This window comes from Anolis sagrei, chromosome 2 (genome assembly GCF_037176765.1).
Source record: "Anolis sagrei isolate rAnoSag1 chromosome 2, rAnoSag1.mat, whole genome shotgun sequence".
Taxonomy (NCBI): domain Eukaryota; kingdom Metazoa; phylum Chordata; class Lepidosauria; order Squamata; family Dactyloidae; genus Anolis; species Anolis sagrei.
Genome location: NC_090022.1, coordinates 241,652,464 through 241,672,023, shown reverse-complemented (window position 1 = coordinate 241,672,023; position 19,560 = coordinate 241,652,464). Strand labels below are relative to the sequence as shown.

At 39.4% G+C, this 19,560-nt stretch overlaps 1 protein-coding gene across 4 annotated transcripts in view; it reads left to right on the top strand.

Annotated features, from left to right (window-relative positions):
• DMXL1 (Dmx like 1) overlaps window positions 1–19,560 on the top strand; it is an 83,135-nt gene that overhangs the window by 57,992 nt on the left and 5,583 nt on the right. For 2 of the 4 annotated variants that reach the window (XM_060761941.2, XM_060761944.2), the window contains 11 exons: window positions 790–965; window positions 3,130–3,263; window positions 4,086–4,171; window positions 6,293–6,494; window positions 7,824–7,941; window positions 8,315–8,377; window positions 9,585–9,671; window positions 10,249–10,367; window positions 10,817–10,958; window positions 13,471–13,531; window positions 17,876–18,003. In XM_060761941.2, the coding sequence (XP_060617924.2) occupies window positions 790–965; window positions 3,130–3,263; window positions 4,086–4,171; window positions 6,293–6,494; window positions 7,824–7,941; window positions 8,315–8,377; window positions 9,585–9,671; window positions 10,249–10,367; window positions 10,817–10,958; window positions 13,471–13,531; window positions 17,876–18,003 (1,316 nt within the window). The remainder of the gene's footprint in view (window positions 1–789; window positions 966–3,129; window positions 3,264–4,085; window positions 4,172–6,292; window positions 6,495–7,823; window positions 7,942–8,314; window positions 8,378–9,584; window positions 9,672–10,248; window positions 10,368–10,816; window positions 10,959–13,470; window positions 13,532–17,875; window positions 18,004–19,560) is intronic. The other 2 variants (XM_060761943.2, XM_060761945.2) reach the window with 1 other exon arrangement.

Genomic DNA, 19,560 nt, shown 5'->3' with positions numbered 1-19,560 from the left:
GATAACCATTTTAAGGCTTATTTACACAAAGTACTTCCAGAATCAGGACATCATCATTCCTTCTGTTTGGGATTAGACTGATAACTAAAAACAAACAAACATTAGTGTTGCAAGCCTATATAGCAAAATCCAAATCAGATAGTTGTGTTGAGAGTAGTAGATACTGCTTAGATAAAATCTAAGGAAAGCAGGAAAAAATATACTTATTTTTCTCAAAACTCTGTATCATGTCAAACTTTTATAAGCCTATTATTCTATGCCTTCATTTCAACGTAAGAACAAGCTTTTATTTTCTGTTGAGCTCAAAAACTAATGCTCCATATGCAATGCATGTTGCATGCTTGTGCTGGCTAAACAAACTTCTAAACTTCTAAAACATAACAGAATTTTTTCCATTGAGGTAAGTGAGTTACATCCCTAAAATTACTTTTATAAATTGTTTTAATAAAACATTGTCTTGACTACATAGAAAAAAAGATACATATTTTGTTCTAATTGTTAGTGATTGTTCACTCTTAAGGAGAAAGATTTCTGCTAACTATATGCAACACAATCACATTCTGTAAGCAAAAACATAAGAGAAGGATCACACGGGTAGGTTTGGAAACTAGGAATTTTAATCTTATATATGAATAATAATGAATGTAATAGGGACTTAGTATTTCAAGAGCTTGTAGTGAAGAGGTTTCTTTCAAAGAAATCTGTGTGAATGACTCCAAATGAAGGTGAAATTATATTTTAAATATCATTCATTTAAATTAAAGATGCATCTGTTTTTCTTTTTTGTAGCTTCTTCTCCTGTAGATGAAAGTGAGAAGCAACATAAACGATTTAGACTGTCATCAAAATCATCTTCAAAAGAGAGTTCACAAACTACTGTACCTTCTGTAGAACAAGATACTCCAAATTACAAAGAGAAATTTATTCCTCCTGAACTTAGTATATGGGACTACTTCATAGCTAAGGTACTTTTTAATATAAATCAAAGGGAAGACAAGTGATTCCAAATGAAGTATTATCAACTCTTGCTTCAGACTCGAACTGCCACCTGTAAATTAAACTCTTCAGCTCCAATTTCTAGATTTAGATAGAAATGCCATATATAAGCCATGTGTTTTAACATCTAGCCCCTTTGGTCTCTAAACACACCCTTAGAAAGGTAAAAGTAATTATCTTCTCTCCTGATCTGTATTCTTCTTCAGTGTGGGACAAATTTCAGTTGTATCTCTCTTTCCACTCAGAAGTTGTTGGGGACTGACTTCTTCCAGCCATGCAAAAGGAAAGCCCTAGTGATTTCATGTTATTAGGGGAAGCAATAACACAGAGTGAAAGTGTATCTACTCTTGAGTATTTTGTCAGTGTATTAAAGTAGATAATGAACTTAATCTTACAACCTAGTTTGGATCAGGCCTGCACAACCTGTGGCTCTGCAGGTGTTTTGGACTTTAGCTCCCAGAATTCCTGACCATTGGATAGCTGGCTAGTGTTTCTAGGAATTGGAATCCCAAGTACCTGGAAGGCCACAGGTTGTGCAAGCCTGATCTAGATCAACCTCACCAGTTTGATGAATTGTTAGAAAGAATTACTATCACATTTCCTTAATTCCCCCATTAGAGGCAGGAAGTGTGAGAGATCTCATTGACACTCTTCTACATTGTTTACATTTCCCATTGTTTCTTTCTTGTTGACTATTTGGCTAGGTGTAATATTCTGTCCTAGCTGATTTGTTAATTCTGTCTGCCCTCCTACAAAATTGTTAATTAAATAATAGTTCCTCGAATCCAGATAAAATTTCTTCTCAGGAATTTTTTTGACATGAAACACACAGGATCACATTAGCAACTTTTAATGTAAGGAGATAGTATATTTTACTCCACGGTGAAGTGGCTGACAAGTAAACATCAGATAAAAACGAGACCCAACATATAACCTGGAGACAATTTGGAGTTTGATTTGTGATGGTGGGGAGGGAGGGGAAAGTTGGGAAAGACTCCTCCTAAAATGCATCAGAAGTGGCAAATTAGGCATTTTGGTGTGGTTTTTGTCCATTTAGGATTAATTGTTTACCCCCACTCAATCAAATTTGAGTAAATCAGCCCAATTCTATGTAATGTTTTTACTAAGTGACAATTTCCCCCATTTGAGTTAGCCAGGATAAGACAGCCATAAGAACGATTGATTGATTGAAATGTGAGTGGGGATTACTGGAACCTGGAGAGTCAGGACAAGCCATGAAGGGGCACAAAATGAGATATCGACACATATACAAATTATAATGACAAAATGTATGGCGACACAGCGGCCCTGTTGGCGTAGCAGGCTAAACCGCTGAGCTGCAGATCTTGCAGACCAAAAGGTTCGTGGTACAAATCCGGGGAGCACGGTGAGCTCCCACTGTTAGGCTCAGCTTCTGCCAACATAGCAGTTCGAAAACATGCAAATGTGAGTAGATCAATAGGTACTGCTTCAGTGGGAAGGTAACAGCGCTCCATGCAGACCTTGGAGACGTCTACAGACAACATCGGTTCTTTGGCTTAGAAATTGAGGTCAGCACCAACCCTCAGTCAGATACGACTAGACTTAATGTCAGGGGAAACATTTAACTTTACTGTGGTGACACAAAACACCTCATGAAAACTTTTCCTTTATATTTTTTAAATATATGATTTGTGAAATAATAACATACATTTCCAAGATTTTTTGTCATGTATAAATAATATGTAAATATGTACAAAAATTTGTTCAGGTGACACACATACTGCAGCCAATACACTAACATATCAGAATATACAGAAGGCTCTGCAGTATTGTGTCATCAATAATCCTGTGTGGAAGTCAACCTGTTATCTTGATACTATCAGATAAATAACAAATAATTTTTTTAAAAAAAATACAGATTGAAAGAGCTGCTCACTCATTTAATTAGATAAAAAGAAAAGTATAACTAGTTTGAGACTGAGACATGGTAAAGAAATCGAATAGTAAACATACCTATTAAATGTAAATAAAGGCATTTAAAAGGTAAATAAAATAACAATGCAACATAAAGATCAAAGGAAGTGTGACTTTTTCCTCTTTATGTCTCTGAGGTTGAAAAATGTCTTTTCAACTTTCAATCTGTTCTTTTAGCCATTTCTTCCATCATCACAAACTAAATCTGAATATGATTCAGAGGAGAGTCAGGAAAGCAGTGATGAAGATGATGATGGAGGATTCTCTTCAGGCTTGACACTTCAGGAACATTCAAATTCAAATTCATACAGGTATGAAATAATGTGAAATGTAATTGATTTTACTGTATTGTTTCATAGTTTTCTGTGTAAAGTGGGAGGCTTGTAAAAAAAAAAAAGGATAATCTTCTCATCAAATCTCCCTGCATGCTTAAAAGTTCTGTTCAGGTACTTGGAATTCCACATTTTATTTTCTTACTATAATCCATGCTTTTTAAGAATCTGGCATCTCCTATCTTTCAGGGGAAGCTCTGTCAGGACACCATAGTATGGTATGAAGATGACTTATGAAGTCTCGGTGTTTCTTGAGCTTCAATGTAATCCACTTTGAATGTTGCAGATTTACCTGTAAATTCTTCTCAGGAAATTCGTAATGTTTAGATTCTAAAGAAAGAAAGAATATATATATTCTAATACTGAGAGTAATTGTCAGTATGTGTTAAAAGTACTGTAACCAGTACCTAAACTAAATGTGGGTTTAGTTGAACTTCATTTTACTTGTCTGGAGAAAGTTATTCTTTCCTGCCTAGAGGAATGTTTTTTAAGCTATCTGGTGTGGAAGACTGGAAAGGGTTTTCCTTCTTGCCCCAGAGACAAGCTCCATATTTATGTCCATTTAGTGCAGCTTTTCTCATTTTCCTGGAAACCTGCTATATTCAGCAGTCAGTAGCTTGCAGACCACCACTGATCCCCGGACTACTACTGTAGTAGCACTGCCTAGCACACTAACATAGTATTCATAACAAGAAGGAAAGGAGAACCAGTAATGGTCTGTTGAAAAAAAAATAAAGATAATTTTGTGACTGTCACATGTGAACATTTATAAAAAGGACAATAAATATTTATTCTCTTCAGTTGGTCACTTATGCGGTTGGCTATGGTTCAGCTGGTTCTTCATAACTTGAAGACTTTCTATCCTTTGGCTGGGCATGATCTTTCAGGTAAGTCTCCCCTGAAGGGCTTTCGATTGATTGATTGAAAATTATAATACTGATTAAGTCAAATACTTTTAAGGATGGTTCTAACATGTTTACATTGTGTTCACTTAAACTGTATGTTTATATTATTAAAAAGGCAAGACGCTGACTTAGTTTCTTACTAGTTCAAAAGACAAAATTATCCTCGGATAGGCTTTAGGAGCAATCCACTACTTGTGGGGCTATCCCCTCATATCAACTTATCATGACAAGAATTTCAAATATTCCAAACCATTGCACACACACTCTCCTCAATTTGTAAAATCCTGCTTTGCCAACCTGCATTTCTCTCTCATTGATTCTTAATTGGATTCTAATTTAAATAAATTTACAATAAGTGAGGCAGGACTGAATGCAGTTAGGTTCATTGTGGCTTCTGATTTAATAAGCAAGAAAGCAGAATAAAGTGGATAAAGTTCCATATCATGCCAACTTACCTTCTGAAAAATGGTGGCAACAAGAGGACAATGAATTAAATCAGCGAAGCTCCCCCAAGACTGAGTCTGCAGATCGCAGAGCGTGAGAAACATAGTGAGGCTTGTTTAAAAATCAATTTGCCACTTAAACCAGAGTTTAAGTCAGGAGCAGAGTTGCCATTAAAGAAAGTATTTGCAGTAGAGTTTCGCTTATGCAACATAAATGGGCCAGAAGAACGTTGCATAAGCGAAAATGTTGGATAATAAGGAAGAATTAAGGAAAAGCCTATTAAATGTCAAATTACATTATGATTTTACAAATTAAGCACCAAAACATCATGTTTTACATGCAGTTCATTTATACATGGTAACATTTATAGTGCACAAATAAGAAACAATTACAAGTTGTAAGCCGCTTTGAGTCCCCTTTGGGGTGAGAACCTATTATAAATGTAGTAAATAAATAATAGCAATTACTGTATTTACGAATTTAGCACCAAAACATCGCAATGTATTGAAACAGCTGTGGATCCAGACAGGAGGAAGACTGCATTGGATAATGCATTGGATGAGTGACAGTTGGATAAGCGAGACTCTACTTCCAAAGAGAGTGAAACTGAAAGCAACATTCCAGAAAGGGAAGATCCAATGAAGGGGGTCACCCAGTCAGGGACGGTCAGGCTATCCTCCAGCCTATTTGAGAATATATATATATATATATATATATATATATACACACACACACACACACACACACACAATATACGTATATATTATTTATTTCTATCTGTCCTATCACTGTCATATTTGACAGTTACTACCAAGGCTATAGTCAAACCGAGTGGAGAGCTTTGAGAAACAATAGCTATAGCATTTTGGAATATTTGGAGATTCCTGCCATGCAGTTTGATGCAAGGGGTTAACCCACTTGTACTGGATTACTCCTTCAGCATCCCTAGAATGGCTGTTTTTGTTAGGTAGCAGCCTGTCATTTCCCTGAAAGATATTTATAGGTGTTAATATAAATAAAAATAACAGCTTGAACCAGGCTACTATTTCTTCCTCTTGAAATGTGTAAATGGGAACCTATTATAATAATTAGCTATTCAAATGATAATCCCTCTTGAACTCATTAAAGTGAATATTCCACAAGACATTTTTAAGAGCTATTATTTTACAAACATTTGTTGTGAGCTTCAGACTAGATATTGGAGCCTCTGGAAGAGCTCTTTTTAAGAAAATCTACTTTTTTCTAATTGGAGTAAAACAGACAAAGTTTGAATTTAATAAGAATCTTTCTTCGAAGCACTTGTCTTTACATTAGGACTCCTCTGGCAAGTGATATTTTTAAACTGTCATAAATGAATTTTACTTTGCAGTAATAAATATTTCTGTAATCTTGCAAAATGGCACGAGTATTTTATCTCTTCGTTTGTATAACTTTTGATGATCTAATGCTTCTGTGAATTGTGACCTCCATACTCCTTTTTTTGCTCTTTCTTCCCAAAGTCCTTTGTATCCTCTATAGTAGATGAGGATGCACCTGGTCAGCCTCCAATGAATTGGCCCTCAACCTCCCATCAAACTGCCCACCCTTAGGATGCATTCAAAGAGTGCTATGATCCTTAATGGAATACTAAATTGATCAAAATATTATTTCTTACTGTAGAGCTCCCTGTTAGCTCCCCCTTGTGTCATGCAGTCCTGAAGATACTTCAGCGTTGGGAGCAAGTTCTCCTCAGACGACTTGAGATGCATGGTGGTCCTCCAGAAGACTTCATTTCTATTCATACTTCACAAGATGTAGCTGCCTCAGGCCCTGCATTGCTACGCCACAAAGCTCTCCTGGAACCAACAAATACACCTTTCAAGTATGTGTGTTCAGTGAATTAATGATGGCAGTAATGACAGTGAATATATTTTCTATTTACTTCAAAAATACACTATTTAATAATATTTATGAAAACTTTCAAATCCATGCCTTAGATCACACATGTCAAACTCAAGGCCTGCAAGCCAAATCTGACCCACAATGTTTTTTTAATGTGGCCCTTCAGATGCTGAACTACAACTCCTGTATTCCTCATCATTAGGCATCATGACTAGAGCTGATGGTAATTGAGATACAGTGATATCTGGAAGGCTGCAATTTATTTTGTTTAGTCAAGATAGTGGGGTTTCAGAGTAGATACAAGGCTTCCATGTAGGATGTCTGATGTCTCTAAAATGTCCCTTAATTTTTTCCTAACCTCATAGCCACAAATGCTATTGGGTTGCAGTTCCCAGTATCACCAGCCCATATGACAATTAATCTAAAGTGATGGGAGTTGTTGTTCAATAACATCTAGGGACTCAAACAGGGTGAAAACAAAGGAACAATGTGAAAAATTATAGTTGGCCTTCTGTATTCATGGATTCTCCACCCATGGATTCAATGGCCCCTTGAAGGCAACCATAAGGCTGGTATAAATTGTGTATAAATTGTGGGCAGATACTGGGGTCAAAATCATAGATTTTGGCATGACCTGTGGATAGGTTGAGGGTACAGCGTTGGGTACTCATAAGAAGACAAGCAAAAGATATCAGGAGTGTCTCATGCTACTGCCAGGGGTTTGAGCAGAAAAATCGTAGTGGTACTTGGAAATTTTTGGCTCAGGAGGTGCTAAGAACTCATCTTTTGCCTGCCTGTTCCAGCTTACCTTTCTTTGTGTACATCCCTCGGTACATCCCTCAGTCACCTCTTGTCTCCCCCACTTCCTTCTCCCCAGTCCTCTGAGGAAGCAGGCCGGCCGGCTGTGACCATGTAGTAGGAGGAAAGTCAGTTGAAACCATTACTTGAGAAGAGATAAACATGTCTCATGCTTTCACATATGTATGGAGAGTTCCTATTTTAAAGCCACCTTAAGAATATATATTCGATATTTTCATCACTATCGGCAATTTTGAGAATCCCATTAAAATACAAATGGAGCTGTTGCTTCAAACTTTGGACATGGATATTTTCTTTGTTCTTATGGGCATGTATACTAACTTTTATCATGCCTACTTTGCAAAGCAAGGGGTTTTCATCTATTTCTTACTGCAATGGTCTTTAACACTTTGTTTTGTTTTGTTTCCAATGTCCTAAGTGATTTATGCAGTAATCGCTTCTGAAATTCTAGCATGCTTTTGGGGAAAAACGTTTTTTCTTTCAATTTAAGGTCTAAAAGTCATCATGCACTTTCTGTGAAGAGGCTCTGGCAATATCTCATTAAACAAGAAATGGTCCAGGAGACCTTCATCAGAAACATATTTACAAAGAAGAGATGCTTAAATGAGGTTTGTATTATACGTTTACATAGAGGTTAAATACTATTAACTGTTTATCTGATCTATTGTTTCTCATACTTTTTAAACCCAAGAACTCCTTCTTGGTTTGGACATTTAGCCCATAATATTGCTGTTTTAGTTAACAGAACCTTGTAAGTATGATAAATACTGTTACTCAAGTGATGAAGAAGTCTATATCACCAAATAACCATATGTATGGAAATATACTCATAGTTAGCAGAGCACTGTATAGATTTACTACACTAAATTAAATGTTATTGCAAATTCATAAAATTAACATATAATTGTTAAACTAGTCACATAAATTGCCATGTCGGTCTCAACTTTTCTTCTGTCACGTATTTTTCCTTTATTGGTGTAGTCTTTAGAAGACCAAAGTGAACATATTAAAAGTACTTCAATGGAAGACAATGGAATCAATAAGGTATATACTGTAATAATAAAAATAATGATAGTGTACTGTATATGTTACATTCAAAACCTTAATAAAATTGGAAAGTATATTCAAAAGCCTATTTTTAAGGAAGATAAAATGATGGTTATGCTAAAGTCAACAGTTACCAGCTGTAGGTCGGTCTGGGGTCTTTTGGGAGGGGAGAGATTATATAGAAACCTTGTAATACAGCTTTTCACCAGCATCAGCCACAAAGATTTGTGAGTGACATTTATTTGTGTTTAGTACATTTAGATCTGACCAATAGCCAACTTTTCAGCCCTCTATAATACACAGGAACACTGTCCTGAAAAACCTTCCCTTATGATTCAAGGTAACCCTTGTAAATGGAGCGGATTATGGAATGAAGGAGAGGAAAGAATTTGGACTCAGTCCTCACCTCACTTTCAGCGCAGCTCTTGAAGGATCATTTTCAACAGGAAAAAAAAACAGATACATTAACCAAAAGGATTCTTCAAGCCTTATCAGGACTGATTATCTCTGAGGGCTAGGACAAGATACATAGAAAAAAACTTCAGAAATAATATTTAGCAAACTAATATTTAATATCAAATTAAATGGGTCAAGCCAGTGTGATGTTTCATTATTTCTTAACAAATGGTGGAAAATTGTGGCCAATGCTATTTTGCATGATAGTGATTGGTATATCTTCTTTGCAACAGTTAAAAAGGAACATGTGCATGCAAGTGTATCCCAGAGGATTTCTGACACTCCGTTTTCAGATATTTCATGAATAGCCATGGTTTACTGGCATGGTTCATCTTTAAGTGATATTTCACTAGCTTTTCTGGGTTAACTGGCAATTAATTTGATGTGAAGGCTGGTAAGATCCAAAATTGTAACAGACAACTGAAAGAGGGTTGTTTCACGTAGCATTCAGTGTTTGAAATTGCTGTTTTAACAGGGTCCTAGAATTGTTTTAAAAGTGGGTTTAGGAGTTTCAAAAGTTGTTTTAATGTGTTTTTAAAATGTTATTTTTCTTGACATAGTTTTAATTGGTTTTTGTTTCTTTATTGCCTCGTTTTTATTTTTTCATGATACAAATAAATAATTCTGGGTCCCATAGACCTCTTTTGTTCTTATATTTATCATTTGTATTTCAGTATGACACAGAAAAGCTTACCTTTTTAATAGAATGTGTCTCTCCCATCCTCCCAATCTTCTTTTTTAAATATAGATTGAAATGGATGTGGGATACCCTGGAAATAAAGCAAGAATTATCCACAAAGAGTCTGACATTATTACTGCCTTTGCTGTTAACAAGGTATACATACAAATTGTGCTCCTACAATTCTTGCAATATTTTGAAATGTTGTTGCAGATCCATCAGAAGAGTGAATTACTGTAGTTCTTTTAGTTAAAATACTAGATCTTAGCTGGTTAGCATTTACAATTTTTTTGCCTGTACTAGTCGTTCTGTTATGGAGAATGCCTTGCCAGTAACAAAGGAAAAGGTTTTTTTGTTCTTTTTGTTTTTTTTGTTTTTTTAGTCTGAAACATGCTTGAATCTTTCAAAAGGTCTTGCACTTCCTGTCCCTATAAATAATAATTGAATTTTCTGGGGCAGCTAGCTGGCTAATTTTAGAAGCAGCAATATTTTATAACCTGCTGTACTCTTCACCTCAAAAGGAAGGATTTGTACTAGTTAAAATAACTCAGATCCATACAGACATTCTCCTGTTTGAAAATGTGTCCAAACAAATTCCCATCACACACATTCCTATGGCCTTGAATGTGGCTTTTGTGTCATTGAAGAAGAGGCAGCATTAAAACTGAAAAATGCTTAAACAGTATTATTTTTGCCTTAAGTTTTTCCTCTATTTCACAATTGTGTCTCCTAGGCCAACAGAAATTGTATTGCTATAGCATCAAGTCACGATATTCAAGAACTAGACGTTTCTGGAATCCTCGCTACACAGTTCTATACTTGGGTCGATGATGAAGAAGTGGAAGCTAAAGGGTAATTTAATCTCTATCTTTTTACCATATCATTTAAAATCAACCTGCACATTCCAATTATATTATTAATATTACTAGTTTCTAAAGCTTATTTAAAATGGTTATTATCAGATCATCCTTATCACCTTAAATACCCTTCTCCCCACTCTGTTAACTTTAGCTTATAGAGTATCCTTTCTTCTCAGTCTATTGTCTTCCTGAACTAGTTTTCTTCATATTGAGCTTTACCTCTGTAATCAAAGGAAATTGTGTGCTTTCCTGTCCTGGTAGCTTGTCTGGCATCTGAAAGGATCGGCTTAGCCAACTGAGTTATTATACTGAAGGCCAAAAACTTCAATACTATGAGACCTGGTAGATGCACCTTGCTGAATGATTGCTGTGCCTTTCATGGGGGAAAAAATCTTGCTTGTAAGATATTGCTAATTCTTATGATAACATCTTCCTTTACAGAGCGGATGATTTCTTAGTTATCCACGCTCGTGATGATTTGGGGAACATTCAGGGAACTACGCCTTACACTCACAGCAATCCTGGCACTCCCATCAACATGCCTTGGCTTGGAAGTACTCAAACTGGCAGAGGTGCAGCTGTTGTGAGTTACTTATTATATGAAATGTTTACTTTTAATAATGACATTCTCGGTATTCGTGGATAAAATACACAGGTTAATGTAGGAGAACATGTTGGTGATTTTCTTTTTTTCATTCTCAATCTGCAGGTTTAATAGTTCTCTAGTGAAGAAAAGCTAATAAAACCAAAATTTAAAAACCAAAATTAAAAATTGTACAGTAAAGCAAAATAGTCAATATATACCAAGTTTACAGCAAGAATCTTTTGAACTAATACTCTATATTATCCCCATCCATAGCATTGTTCTGTTTTATTATTTCATTTTTTATTTAAAAACGGATTAGGATTACAAAGTTAGCCTCTCCATATGAAAACATTAATTCATAAAATAATATGATCTACTCAGTTCAATTTAAAGATGATTGTTTAAAATATATATTGTTATAGATTCAGACGTCTTTTGCTTCAAATGTGTATCATGGTGAAATGGTCAGCCATAGAGGGGTTACCTTGCCTTCCTTTCTATATTGCCAACATGGACATTTTACAATTTTTCAATATTGACAAATGCATCTCTGCTTTTCACTGTAAATAGAGCTTTACTGACTTCCATGTCTGAGAAAGTTGTATCCTCACTGTACTACTCCTTTCATGCATTTCTCAAAGATACAGTAATCTCACTTGCCTTATACTTTATGAGGCTTTCTGGGCAATAGTCCTCTGGCTTCCAAAGTTTTTCCCCTGTTTTTTAGGGATAGCTCTGCAAATATGTATCTCCTTGCTAAAAATATATCCATCACCTTATCTATTTTTTTTAAATCAAGTTGCTCTTAAAACATACTGGAATAGATGGAAACATAACTTTTAGAATCCACTACAACTCTTACATCCTACGTTCATTTTGCATTTAGTTTTGCTTGGCAGGCAGGAATAAAACAGCAGTGACTTTTTACAGATTAGTCATACATTGAGATATGTTGTACGGTACTTTTACCTGGATTGTCCATAGGGTTTGTCCCATTCCCATTTTCTAGCTCTTCCACCTCTTCTACCTGCTTTTTAAATCCCACTTCCTAATGTATTCTTCCTCCTGCTGCCTCCTGTATGCTTAACACACTCTTCCTGCTATATCTCTGCAATTACCACTACTAAAACATTTATATTGTGCTTCATTGAGCAATGGTTTTATTTCGTATACATTACTGTTATCCTTATAATTCATCATAGGTTAGAGGAGAAGGGAGAAGACAGAGCAGTCTGAGAAAGCGCATTGCCTAAAATTTCCTAGTGTGTTTACTTGGCAATTTTATTTTTGAGGTCTTGTTTAGATCAGTTTTGCCTTTGCAGAAGTAGTCCCCAATATAACAGTAAAATAGCAAATGCAGTCCAGTTCTGTTCATCTGCTAATGGGACAGTCTTCAATCAAGTGGAATCATTTGCAAGAATTTCCTTTCTTCCTTCCCTCACTTAAATTCTTCGCTAAAGCAAAGTGCTTTGTCTTGTTTCATCTCTTTCTCCAAATAAACAATCCTGACAGTGGTAATTAATCTCACAGATATTGAATAAATGTCTCAGAATTGATAGCATATTTTATAATTAATTGATGTCTGGTACAGAGGACCTATCATAGAGTAATTATATTGTATTATAGCATTCCATTTTTCCTCTTAGATTTTCTGCACTGATGTGCTGAGCAAATAGAAAAAATGATAAGAGAAATATTATAGTATCTTTTTAAATTAATAGGATTACTCTACTAAAAATGCAGTCAGTGCACATAACCCATAACTGTATTAATGCCTTAGCCTCTGCTGCAGCATGTGCTCTTTATCTAAGGACTAGTTAAATCATTTTTTCATTTGATGTAAATCTTTCATAGAATCATAGAATCAAAGAGTTGGAAGAGACCTCATGGGCCATCCAGTCCAACCCCCTGCCAAGAAGCAGGAATATTGCATTCAAATCACCCCTGACAGATGGCCATCCAGCCTCTGCTTAAAAGCTTCCAAAGAAGGAGCCTCCACCACACTCCGGGGCAGAGAGTTCCACTGCTGAACGGCTCTCACAGTCAGGAAGTTCTTCCTAATGTTCAGATGGAATCTCCTCCTTCAGATGGAATCTCCTTTCACATCTACATTTTCTGTGATTGATTAAATACAAATCCTAATTTCCTCATTCCTTCTTAATTTTTGTAAAAGTTTGTTTACCTCTTTCATACATGACTCTGCTTCTGCCTGTCTTACTTAACTCACAATATATAGGAATATTCCAATAAATGCAATGGAATCAGAAATGAAATGTCATGAAAATAGGTAAAACTGCAGTCAAAGTATCTGTTGGGAAATGTAAACACTGGAACAAAAACTTCCAGATACTTAGGTTGAGAACTGTTGATATTGTGAGCTGTTGAGGGAAGGATCTCATTTTCTGTCCAAAATTCATGAAGAACATGGTAGCAATCTATATCACTAAGTACGTTAGAGTAAGCTTTCAACTGATTTTATAGCTTGTCTATTTGTTTTTATATTTAACAGATGATCAAGAAAGCTATTAACAATGTCCGAAGAATGGCTTCCCATCCAACACTTCCTTATTGTATGTATTATACAGTAGAACCTCCGTTATCCGACATTCCATATTATCTGACGGCCTCGCTTATCCTCCCGGCCGGATCCTGGTTCTGCGCAAGCGAGGAAGGACAGGTGGCAAAGGCAGCAGTGGTGGCAGAAGAAGGAGCCTGGCCTTCTCCAGGCCCCGGTCCCCTAGTCTGCTCATACCACTGGCAAAGGCAGTGGCATCCTTTGCTGCCCTCCCCCGCTCACTTGCTCACTCACTGGGCCGTGTCCTGGTTCTGCTGGTGGCACCCGGCCTGGTGAGTGAGCGAGGGAGGGAGGCTGTGGCAGCAGAAACAGGAGCCTGGAAGAGGAGGCCAGGTTCCTGCTTCTGCAGCCACTGCCGACTTTGCCACCCTTCTCGTTCGCTCACCTCCCCCTCGCTAATTACTCACCAGGTCGAGTCCTGGTTCTGTTTCCAGGACCCGACCCAGTGAGTGAGCAAGTGAGGGAGGGCAACAAAAGCCTGGCCACCTCTTCCAGGTTCCTGCTTCTGCTGCTGCCTTTGCCACCCTCCTTCCCTTGATCGCTCACCCATCCTCCCTCCCTCACTCGCTGCTCACCAGGCTGAGTCCTAGTTCTGCTGCCGGGACCCGGCCCAGTGAGTAGCAAGCAAGGACAAGTGAGTGAGTGAGCGAGCAAGGGACAGTGCATGGCAAAGGCGGCAGCAGAAGCAGGAGCCTGGAAGAGGCAGCCAGGCTCCTGCCACCTTTGCTGCACTCCCTCGCTTGCTCACCCACCCTCCCTCACTTGCTATTCACCGGCCCAAGTCCTGTTCTGCCTCTGGGACCCAGCCCAGTGAGTGAGCAAGTGAGGGAGGGTAGGTGAGTGAAGGAGGGAGGGCAGCAGAGGCAGCTGCCTCTTCCAGGCTCCTGCTTGTGCCATCACTGCTGCCCTTGTCACCCTCCCTTGCTCACTTACTCACCGGGCTGGGTCCCAGCAGCAAAACAAGGACTTGGCCCGATGAGTAGTGAGTAAGGGGTGTGTGTGAGTAAGCGAGCAAGCGAGAAGGGTGGCAAAGCCGTCAGCGACTGCAGAAGCAGAAGCCTGGCTGCCTCTTACAGTAAAGTCTCGATTATCTGACATTATTGTTTATCCGACATTCTGCCGGCCCATTTATTTTGGATAACTGAGACTCTACTGTACTTCTGAGCTGTGCAAATATTTCTTTATAGTTCTGTTGAAGAAAGCACAGCAAAGAAACCAGTCACTATTGAACAATGTATGTACCACCTTTTTCCCCAAACTTGGAAAAAGATGGGACATAAATATAAATAAGATGACAGAAATATACCAAACAGTAAATAACCAATTGTTTTTCTTCATTTTAGAAAAGCATTGAAGCAGCCATATGGGAATGCATCTTTTTCCAATTGTCATAATGTCTTGTTGTGGTTCTGTCCATAGAACACAGTGATCTAGGCCTGATTACATCATCCCACTAGTGCAGGTCCCTTTGCACAAACAATTCTCATTTCCAGAGTTTGTAGAAACATTGTGGAAAGCAATTGCATTAACAGTCGTTCAAAAGGTTGTTCAAGAGATTGTGAGAACCTTTTGCGCAACTATTTTGCTCAAGGGCGTTCTTTAATTCAATTTTGCTAATGTTTCTCTTATTTCACAAGCCTTAAATTGGATTTAAGTGCTGGACACACATTAGACTTGGTTTTCTGCCAGGGATGGGAGCAAGGTGGCGGTGTTGAGGAGTTGTCCATCTCTCCGTTGCCATGGACCGACCACCATCTGGTCAGCTTTAGACTTACCGCACCTCCTAACCTCTGCAGAGGTGGGGGACCCATTAAGTTGGTCCGCCCCAGGAGGCTTATGGATCCGTATGGATTCCTGACGGCTCTTGGGGATTTTCCCGCCGCCTCGGTTGGTGATCCTGTTGATGCCCTGGTGTCCCTCTGGAACGGGGAGATGACCAGGGCAATAGACACGATTGCTCCAGAACGTCCCCTCTCAAGTAGCCGAGCTAAACCAGCCCCTTGGTTTAACGAGGATCTGGCAGCAATGAAGCGAAGAAAGAGGAGACTAGAGCGCGTGTGGCGTTTGGACCCGAGCGAGTTAAATCGAACACGGTTTGTTGCCCTCCTAAGGGCATACGCCGTGGCAATAAAGGCAGCAAAGAAATCCTTCTTTGCGGCCAATATTGCGTCCGCAAAGAACCGTCCGGTGGAGCTGTTTCGAGTTGTCAGAGGTCTATTAAATCCCACCACCTCGGATGGGAACCCTGACAACTCGACGGCCCGCTGTGAAGCATTTGCTCGGTTCTTTGCGGACAAAGTCGCTTTGATCCGTTCTGACCTGGACACCATGTTAACGGCAGTCTCAGAGGATGTAACACGAGCATCTGCTTATCCGATTTCGTTGGATTCATTTCAATTGGTGAAACCTGAGGATGTGGACAAGATACTTGGAGGAATGAGGGCAACCACATGCATCCTAGACCCCTGCCCATCCTGGCTTCTAAAGGAGGCCAGAGGGGGATTGGCCGAGTGGGTGAAGGTGGTGGTTAATGCCTCCCTTCGGGAAGGCAAAATTCCAGCCAGCTTAAAACAAGCTGTGATAAAACCGCTGTTGAAGAAACCATCACTGGATCCCACTCAATTCTTCAACTATCGGCCTGTTTCCAATCTTCCCTTCTTGAGCAAAGTCCTGGAACGTGTGGTGGCCTCACAACTCCAGGTATTCTTGGTAGACACTGATTATCTAGATCCGGCACAGTCCGGTTTCAGGCCGGGACATGGTACCGAGACAGCCTTGGTCGCCTTAGTGGATGATCTGCGCAGGGAGCTAGACAGGGGGAGTGTGTCCCTGTTAGTTCTGCTGGACCTCTCAGCGGCCTTCGATACCGTCGACCACGGTATCCTTCTGAGACGCCTCGCAGGAATGGGCCTTGGTGGCACTGTTCTACAGTGGCTCAGGTCCTTCCTGGAGGACCGTACTCAGAAGGTGTTGCTGGGGGACAACTGCTCTACCTCACAACCATTGTCTTGTGGGGTTCCGCAGGGCTCAATATTGTCCCCCATGTTATTTAACATCTACATGAAGCCGTTGGGAGAGATCATCCGGAGTTTCGGGGTGCGGTGTTATCTGTATGCAGATGACGTCCAACTCTGTCACTCCTTCCCACCCACTACTAAGGAGGCTGTTCAAGTCCTGAACCGTTGCTTGGCCGCTGTATCGGACTGGATGAGGGCGAACAAATTGAAATTGAATCCAGATAAGACAGAGGCACTCCTGGTCAGTCGAAAGGCCGAACAGGGTATAGGGTTACAGCCTGTGTTGGACGGGGTTACACTCCCCCTGAAGACGCAGGTTCGCAGCTTGGGTGTGATCCTGGACTCTTCGCTAAGCTTGGAACCCCAGGTTTCGGCGGTGTCCAGGGGAGCATTTGCACAACTCAAACTTGTGCGCCAGCTGCGCCCGTACCTTGGGAAGTCTGATTTGGCCACGGTAGTCCACGCTCTGGTTACATCCCGGATTGATTACTGCAACGCGCTCTACGTGGGGTTGCCCTTGAAGACTGCCCGGAAGCTTCAGATGGTCCAGCGCTCGGCAGCCAGGTTGCTAACAGGAGCGGCACTCAGGGAGCATACCACTCCTCTGTTGAGCCAGCTCCACTGGCTGCCAATTCGCTACCGGGCACAATTCAAGGTGCTGGCTTTAGCCTATAAAGCCCTAAACGGTTCTGGCCCCGCTTACCTCTCTGAACGCATCTCCACCTATGAACCGACTAGAACATTAAGATCGTCTGGGGAGGCCCTGCTCTCGATCCCGCCTGCGTCACAGGCGCGTCTGGCAGGGACGAGAGACAGGGCCTTCTCAGTGGTGGCCCCTCGGCTATGGAATGCCTTGCCGGCAGACATCAGACAGGCACCTTCGTTGCTGACGTTTCGGAGGATGGTTAAGACCTGGCTTTATGAACAAGCATTTGGCTAAGCAATGCAACCAATCAAGGAAAACGGTAAATGGAACATAGGAACGGCACAAGGACTATGAGAACGGATCTGATTCAACTGAGGCGTTATATATGTTGTTTGTTGATTTGTCCTGTCTGATTGTTAATTGTTGTGGATCGATGTGTTGATCCTGTTGTTGCACTGTTATGTTTTAATTGCACTGTAAACCGCATTGAGTCGCCTGTCAAGGGCTGAAAAATGCGGTATAAAAGTGAAGCAAATAAATAATAAATAAATTAAATTGGATTTAGGCCTGGTCTTTTAGGCTGTTGTCTGTATCAAAATAAAACTACATCTTGAAGTGATTAAAAAAATCTATACAGTAGAAAAAGGTTTGATGCTGATTTTTTCCCGGATTGCAGATTTGACAGGTGCTCAAGATGGCAGTGTGAGAATGTTTGAGTGGGGTCATTCTCAGCAAATTACATGCTTCCGGTCTGGTGGTAACTCCAGGGTTACACGGATGAGATTCAATTATCAAGGCAACAAGGTAGCATTCCTTATGTCTCTGGCAGAGATTTTATGTTTCTACCTTGTACCTAACTTAAGTTCTTACAGATATTTATAAATGTATTTCATCTTTGCATTTACCTCATTTCTGCATATTGTTCACTGCTCTGAATCTCTTAACATTCTTGGATATCAGTGAGGGCTAAAGCAAAATCTGTGCTTTTCCATATGCAAGATTATACTTTCTTTTGCATCTGTGATCACAAATGTATAGAGATACTGGAGATAATACATGGTTTAAGAAACATGATTTAGTTTTTCAGCAGATATGAACAGACCTATGCTAGGTAGACTTTAGTCTGAATCTTGTCAAGGGATGATATCATAGAAGCAAACATCTGTCACATATGCTTTTACTTTAGAAGATATCACATAGTTTTGGTGCTTGGTACCATAGCAAAACACTAGCCTTTTAGAAGTTGCCATTTACAATGGTGTGATATATAGCAGGCCCTTAGAATCTGATAGGATTTGGTTCTAGGTTCCCATGTGGATGCCATAATATGTGGATGCTAAAGTCCCATTGTAAACAATAATGTAGTAAAATGGTGACCGATATATATCATTGTGAAATCACAGTTTGGTTTGTGGATTTTTAAAAAACTATTTTCGAGCCATGGATGCAGAATCCATGGATACAGAGAGGTGACTGTATTTTACCTGTTTTTAAAAACTATTGTTTTTCAAGAAAACAGTATGCACTATAATATATCTCTGTAAAATTCAAAACTGAAAATTTAATAGATATTTCTGGAAGCCATTTGTGTTTGGTGTATTGTTCACTTTGTGGAGTCTATCATGCTGTTCAACGTTTTGATCAAACTGCTTAACTTTGGGATTATTATCACACATGATATCTAGTTGCCTTTTTCCTGTTCATCCTGAACAGATGGATATGTTGCACTGGTGTTTGTCCTTGGTAGTGTAATGAATGAAAGACAAATTAAATTGGAGAAAAGTCCTGTTAATAGGTGGCTCCATGATCAGAATAGGTGGGAGTGCAGTTTCTTATTAACAGGACTACACTGCACTTGGAGGAGAAGGCACACAAATTGGGTGTAATCCTAGAGATATCACCATGCCATGAAGGATATCAGAAGCCCAGAATGCCTTCTACTAATTTGGTCAACTCAAGTGCAACTCTATTTGGCTTGCTGTCATCTGACACCAGTGGCCTATATCCAACACTATTGTGCACTGAACTATATTTGGAAATGTTTTGGAAGTGCAGCCAATGCTGTGAGAGAGGTTGAAAGGTGTGCATGCGTTTATCTCTGTCTTGTTGCTGTGTTCCTTGAAGTTGTTTCTGATCTTTGGCAACCCTATCACAGCATTTTCAAGATTTGTTCAAAAGAGCAATACAAAGTAAAGCAAGAGATAATGTCAGGATGCACTCAAAGAACTGGGGTAGGGAACGACACAACTAGTCTCAAGCCAAAAGGAAGGACCCATCTACCCTGCAGTGTAATGCAATACAAAACTCCATTATATGGTCAGTAGAGACTCCTGTAATGCAGTGCAATACAGATAAAGTGCA